This window comes from Leptopilina heterotoma, unplaced genomic scaffold (assembly GCF_015476425.1).
Source record: "Leptopilina heterotoma isolate Lh14 unplaced genomic scaffold, ASM1547642v1 Lhet_160, whole genome shotgun sequence".
Taxonomy (NCBI): Eukaryota; Metazoa; Arthropoda; class Insecta; order Hymenoptera; family Figitidae; genus Leptopilina; species Leptopilina heterotoma.
The window spans coordinates 153,813-160,133 of NW_025110875.1; the positions used below are offsets into that span (position 1 = coordinate 153,813).

Below are 6,321 nucleotides of genomic sequence, written 5' to 3' on the forward strand. Positions count from 1 at the left end.
TCTTCGTCACCATGTTACAGATCTGTTACTTAACTGTGACAACCTTCTGACTACGACATTTTGTGTACCCAGTGAGTCCCCTGTGAGTCACCAGTTACATCACATGTTCTTCAATTATTTGTCACAGTTCTGTAACAGATCTGTAACAGTGTTTGCTGGGTAGATAGTCACCGTTACCATCAATATCATCAGGAGTAACATCTTGGTAGTACGGGGTAGCATAACTATATTTTTTTAGCATCTGTGATGGTTGGCAGTAGCATAATGATAGTATCGTGTAACATCATCTTTTTAACATCAAAATCTGACTATCCATTTCTCTCAGTGCATATGTTCTAGATGAAAATGAGTCCATATAACCTTCTTTTGAAAAATTGAAAATCGTCACGATCGTCACCAATGCAAAGCTTCCTCATGAGGAAGCAAAAAGTGAAAAAATCAGAAGAAAATCGCTTAAAACAGTTTTTTTAGTAAAACAGATAAAAGATTTGTTCTCATGGGTTTTAGGTTTTGTAAACAAGAAGCTATAGTCTCGGTGCAGTATTATGTAAAATATAATCGCGATTGGTTAATTCCGTTAATTTGTTTGTTAAATAAGGCCGGTACCCCGTCTTGCCCCACTCTCCCTTATAAGTCCCAAAAATCACTTTTTAGTTTTTGTAAATACAACTGTTTTAAAAAATGATTGGATTGGTTTAAAATTTATTTATTTATTTGTTTATACACCCCTCTTAAGCCTACAATCTTGGCTATACAAGTGTTTTTACAACCGTAGAACATTCCTTACAAACATTTCTTAATACTAAATTTTTGCGCCTACAGAGCGACTTGAAAATTAGGAGTACTCGCATTTGCCTGGACCACCCGTCTAATGGGTTTTCTCGCCAGTGAAGAGGGAAACTGTAGAAAACCTCTCGGAGTACAACCGGTTTATCGACAGTCGAATTCTAATGGTGTGTACCGGACAATAATCGACGGTGCACATCATTACACTTCGACGTCAAAACCTCCCGCTCAGATTATTTCACGTGCCGGAAAAATCCCAGGCTAATGGGCGCGAACCAAGTACCCTTGGTCCGCCCACCGAGCCAGGCATTTATCCGACCGAGGGATTGGTTTAAAATTTGTGACTCAGGGGTTTCGGGGTCGCTGATTGCGAATATGATGTCAAAATAAAAAAAAATCGGTGGACAGATTCCTAATAAGCGACCCCGAAACCCCTCGAGTAACGAGATTCAGGCAAATTGAATCGATTTTTAAAAGTCGATCGCCATATTGGATCCAACATTTTGAGTTTTGAAAATCTGATGTCATATCCGTAATCAACGATCTCGAAAACCGAAAAAATCAATTTTGACAGTTAATTTAGTTTGTTGTTGTCAATATCGTTATATTTTCGTAAAGTAGAGGGTTCAAGCTTTAATTTAACTCATATGACAAGTCTCTAGCACGTCGGATTTACCCAGTAGAAATTTTCAAAAACTACTAAAAAATGATTTTAGGTATTTTACCCCCAATTTTCTCAAAATCCTGACGTGATGGGAGGTTTTAGTTAAATGTTAATTTGGATTTAGCGCACAAAAAGCTACGGTAAATGACTTCTCGATCTCAGACAACGGAAATTTTTATTCACGTGTAAGCAAAATGTATTCACCGTAACCCACCAATACGGTTTTGTCGCGAAAACGCATTCACCGAACGTCTCCACCAATGCTTTTTCTCTATTCTGAATACTTTTTTTTACTGGGTATATAACTACTCTCAAGAATTATGGAATAAAGTTACTCCATCTTTAGTTTTTCCCTAAATATGTGCCGTATTAGAAATCATAATGTACTTATTATTTTCAGTGATTATTTAAAAGACTTTACCATACAGAACATTTGAGGCTCCGGATCTTAAAAGGGCACTTTTACCATTTAAAATCAATGCTGAAAGTGCCCTTTTAAGATCCGGAGCCTCATTTATTGTTAGGATTCATTTTCGTGCCTTTTGCACATTGAAAATCTCTTGCAAATTCTGGCCGGTTAGTGATAGGACCAATTATTCTAAATTCACTAGAACTGTGAGTATCATATAAAATCGTATTATTTAGTTCTTTTTCAGTAGTTTTCAAGCAATATGTTTGAGCAAGACTAATCCAAAAAAGTTGACGTTGCGTAAAATTTAAACCAGGTAACAGTAAGTCGGGAGAATGAGTTCTCATATACTCTTCATAAGCTAAGTATGCAACTTTAACTCCTCCATTATCTGCAATATTTTCATTTTGTATATGCTCACCATTCACTTGTAAAAATATTCCAAATTTAAATATTTTACAGCTTCATTGAAAAAAAATTTCAGCTAATACTGTAACGATTCAGTTATATTTTTAGAACCTACGTTTTGATTAACTTCTTTGACTGTGTAGTTTCCATATTGATAAATTATGCATTTTGTTTTTGAAAGAAATTCTTTATCGCTTTCTGCCTTCCACCAATTAGCCAGATTCCCTAATTAATCATGATATCTGCCATGGTTATCAAAAGCATGAGTAAATTCATGTCCAATTACATACCCCACAGATCCGTAATTCATGTAACAAGGTCTGCTTTCATTGAAAAAAATTCCTTGGAGAATAGCTGGCGATAAGTCTAAAATTATTGTAAAAAGTTTATTAGTAAATGCGGTAAAATTTAATATGGTAAAAGGAATTTCAAAGAACGTTAAGTAGAAAAATTAAAAAAATCATAAACCAATTGAACTAATGGCTGAAATACATACATAGCCTATTAGTAAATACATAGTTCATTGCATTCACATTTATAGGAGGCAGTTGTTGAGTCCAACTAGAAAAGTTGACAGGTTTTCTGAACGTATATTTATATTGGTATTCATTAAATTTCGTAATGTTTACAAATGTTTGAAGAAAATCTCCTGGCGTTATTTCCAAATTCGTGTAGTATTCATCAATCTCGTTATCAGTATAAGTTTCGAATATACTTGGATGTACAATGGTCATTGATCGAAGTTTTTCGAACGCCTTACTCTTCGTCTTTGAGTCCATCCAATCAGCCTAAATAGAAATAAGTAAGTAAAGTGAATAAAAATAAGTGGTTTAAAATTATGAATGTCATTCTATCAAAAGGTGATTTTTGTTCTTACTTTTTGTAGAACGTTATTACTATGAACTATCTGTTCAATTGTAACCACCTTGGATTTCCAATTGTGAATCGATATCCAAGTTGAAACAAGTTCATGTTGTACAATGTAACCTATTTGGAATTTCCAGTTGACTGTAATGTTCAAACTGAGACCAGTTCATTTTAAACTTGACATTTCAAATTCAAACTAGCTGAAAATACTTATCTACTGGTTTGAAATTGGAACTTACGTGACAATAACCAACTTAATTAGCAAGTAGGCTCCTGATTCTACCCGGTTCTACTGGTTCTTTAATATAGGGGTCTTTACGGCTAGATATCTAGCCATCCATGGATGGCTAGATATTGCTTCGTTTAATTCTTTAATTTGTTCCCTTGTATCTAGTTCGAAATTTGGATCTTTATTTTTAAAATCGATTTTAAAATTTTCTTCGATTGATTTAGTTTCTTCAAAGAAAATTTCACTATCTTTTGCATTCAATACATCTTCATCAGTATATTTTCTAAATTGAGTATAAACGCGATTTTAACAATTAAAACAGACAGAGTCAGACCTTTTTATGGGTGCACTTCCGAAAGCAACATAGCTCCGATTTTTTACTTACGTAATTTTGTGCCCTGATGACGAAAGTCATAGTGAAAATTGGCGACTAAATAATCCTCATGGTAAAAACCATAAAAATGTTGTTTTCTGCGTTTAAGACCCAAAAAACGCAAAATTTCAAAAAATTAATTAAGCAAAAGTTGTAGGTCTTAGTAAACAACATCTTTTCTCTTCTATACATTTTTTGTCAATACCAAATAGTTTTCAAGAAAATCGTTAAAAAACATAAATACCATAAAATTGTCTGAACCATAAAAAAACAATATCATTAATGCTTTATAATGCATTTATCTTTTAATATATAAAAAAAAGTAAATTTGACTGTCTTTATATATGTGACGCTCCACGGTGAAAGGGACCTTAGCTACAAAAAATTAATTTTGAGTTATTTATATCATATACTATAGTTTTTGAGTTGCTCTTTCATATACAAAAGTCAAAAATAATTTCTACCTATAGGTTTTTTGATATTCCTTTCTTAAAAACGAGGTGCGTAAGATCGACTAACTTCAAGTGTAGAACTTTTTCTTGATTAGCTATTTTTTCAAAATCCTTTATTCCTTTATTTTGATTAGATAAAATTCAAAATCCTTTATTTTGATTGGATATAATCGAGACGACATTACTTACTGATGTCAAAGCAGCTAACTTCAAGTGTAGAACTTTTTTCTCATTGGCTGATTTTTGGCTGATTTTATAATGAGTGTTCCTCATTTGCTGAATTTTATAATGATGGTGACCTCACACTTTTAAATTTTCGTTTTTCTCTTTTTTAAAATTAAAATTAAAATAAATTAATTAAAATATATTTATTAACTAAAAGTTAACTAAAAGTAGTTTAAGATAAAAATCATTTTTATTTATGATTTGGTTTGTAATAAATGAAAAGTTTTTTAATAATAAAATATATTTAATTTTATGATTCATTTTAGACGCTTCAAAATTGTTGCGCGCGCATCTTTTTTTCCAAACAATTGTTTGTTCGCTACGTAACCTCACCTCAGTGTGAAACGCATAGTTTTTTTTGGTTGGTATGAAAAATTACAAAATATTACAAGTGTCAGCAACTGTCAGCCATTTGCAAAGTGTGACAAGTGTATCGTTTCGATAAGAAGTATTGGCTGTTATTTGCTGAGTGATTTTTTTCTGAAAGTGTTGATTGTGAATTTTGTGGTTTTGTTTTTTTGTACATTTGAAAAGTTGCAATTTTTTTGTGATGTTTTTAGTCATGAAATTTTATTTATAATATTTTTCATCCCTTCGGAAATCACAACAACCAAATTAATTATATATATATATATATATATATCTTTAAATATTAGAAGTAAAATGATCTTTTTATTTATGGGTTAGTTTCCCGAACCGATAGAAGGTTATTTTACAAAAACACTTTTATTTTATTAGGAATTCTCAGTAGGCAATTAAGGGTTATAAAAAAGACAACTAAATCCGATCCTAGTTCAATTAGTTTATTTTCAAGCAAATCAGGTTAAAACATCAAACATAGTATTCCAAATAAAAGTTACTTTATAATATTAAGAGTTGCATAATTAGAACGATACAATTTACTTACGTATGTAGTTTCCTTAATTCCTACCGCACTGAACGAAATGAAGGAGGATCGTTTTCGAGACTACTTGCTTTCCTTCAGGCGGGCAAAACGATTTTAATATCTTCTATATTTTCAGCGAATTAAATTATACCGAACTGACTTGTCATAACAAAATTCAATAAGGAAGTAAAACATTCCTTACCCGTTGAGTTCATTTCATTGAAAACATTGTAGAGTTTATCTGACTTATGCAGAGATACTCCATCTAACACTTGCTTCAATGATTTAGTTGTTTTCACTAACAAACTAATGACTCCGATCCATAATTGAAATAATGTCGCGGGCCTACCGGAAGGACTCATTTTTACGGATGAATTTAATCAATTTAGTAAGGTTTTAATTTAGTATTCACAATATAGAATTTATTTTAATGAAAAATTCAAACCACTCAATTCAACCTTGTTGTCTTCACTCGTCTAAATTCTTTAGCCTTTATGCGATTATTTAATTCGGTTATCTATTACCTTGAAATTATCGTATGGTTACTTTCATAGACTAACAAGGCAATTCTAAGTTTACCGAAAAGATTGCACCGGTCGTAGAATTAATAGTGAGTGATTGACATGGTTTAAATTTATGATTCAGTTCAAATTATTCCATATTCTTTATTTAACGTCCATTCGATGTTCACGATGAACAGACGGTCAACTCCGCGAGATCACGTTGTACACGAAGAACTACCGCGAAGAAGCGAATTGCATTGGGGAACATCGGTTTTTATATACGAAATTGAGCTCTGGGTGTGTCAGACTTTAATGGAGAGGGTTAAAGGATTAGGAAATAATCTTTCAATTAGACTGGAATTTGGAAATTTGCAATGTCATTGCATTCTTATATTGTGAAACAGTGTTAAGCTCATCATATTTGTTGCAGCATATAATTTGCAACTGAGTCTTTGAGGTTAAAGACTTTGCAGAAACGCTCATGTTTCTGTTTTATCAGCAAACTACATTTTGGTCATT

The 6,321-nt window shown here is 32.2% G+C and overlaps 1 protein-coding gene across 1 annotated transcript; it reads right to left on the reverse strand.

Annotated features, from left to right (window-relative positions):
* Nucleotides 1-2,496: 2,496 nt before the first annotated feature.
* LOC122498887 (neprilysin-2-like) lies at nt 2,497-5,661 on the reverse strand. Its single transcript, XM_043606883.1, has 4 exons — nt 5,502-5,661; nt 3,145-3,275; nt 2,764-3,055; nt 2,497-2,633 (listed from the first exon to the last, which is right to left on the reverse strand). Exons 1-4 carry the CDS (start codon nt 5,659-5,661, stop codon nt 2,497-2,499), a joined length of 720 nt encoding a protein of 239 aa, XP_043462818.1.
* Nucleotides 5,662-6,321: the final 660 nt, after the last annotated feature.

What these genes read in the sequence shown, in the direction of transcription:
- LOC122498887 (XM_043606883.1), bottom strand. Translation starts at nt 5,661, where the DNA reads ATGAGTCCTTCCGGTAGGCCCGCGACATTATTTCAATTATGGATCGGA. An exon ending in GTAATAACGTTCTACAAAAA is followed by an intron (nt 3,056 to 3,144) that starts GTAAGAACAAAA and finishes ATTTCTATTTAG; the next exon opens with GCTGATTGGATGGACTCAAA. An exon ending in TGTATTTACTAATAGGCTAT is followed by an intron (nt 2,634 to 2,763) that starts GTATGTATTTCA and finishes CAATAATTTTAG; the next exon opens with ACTTATCGCCAGCTATTCTC.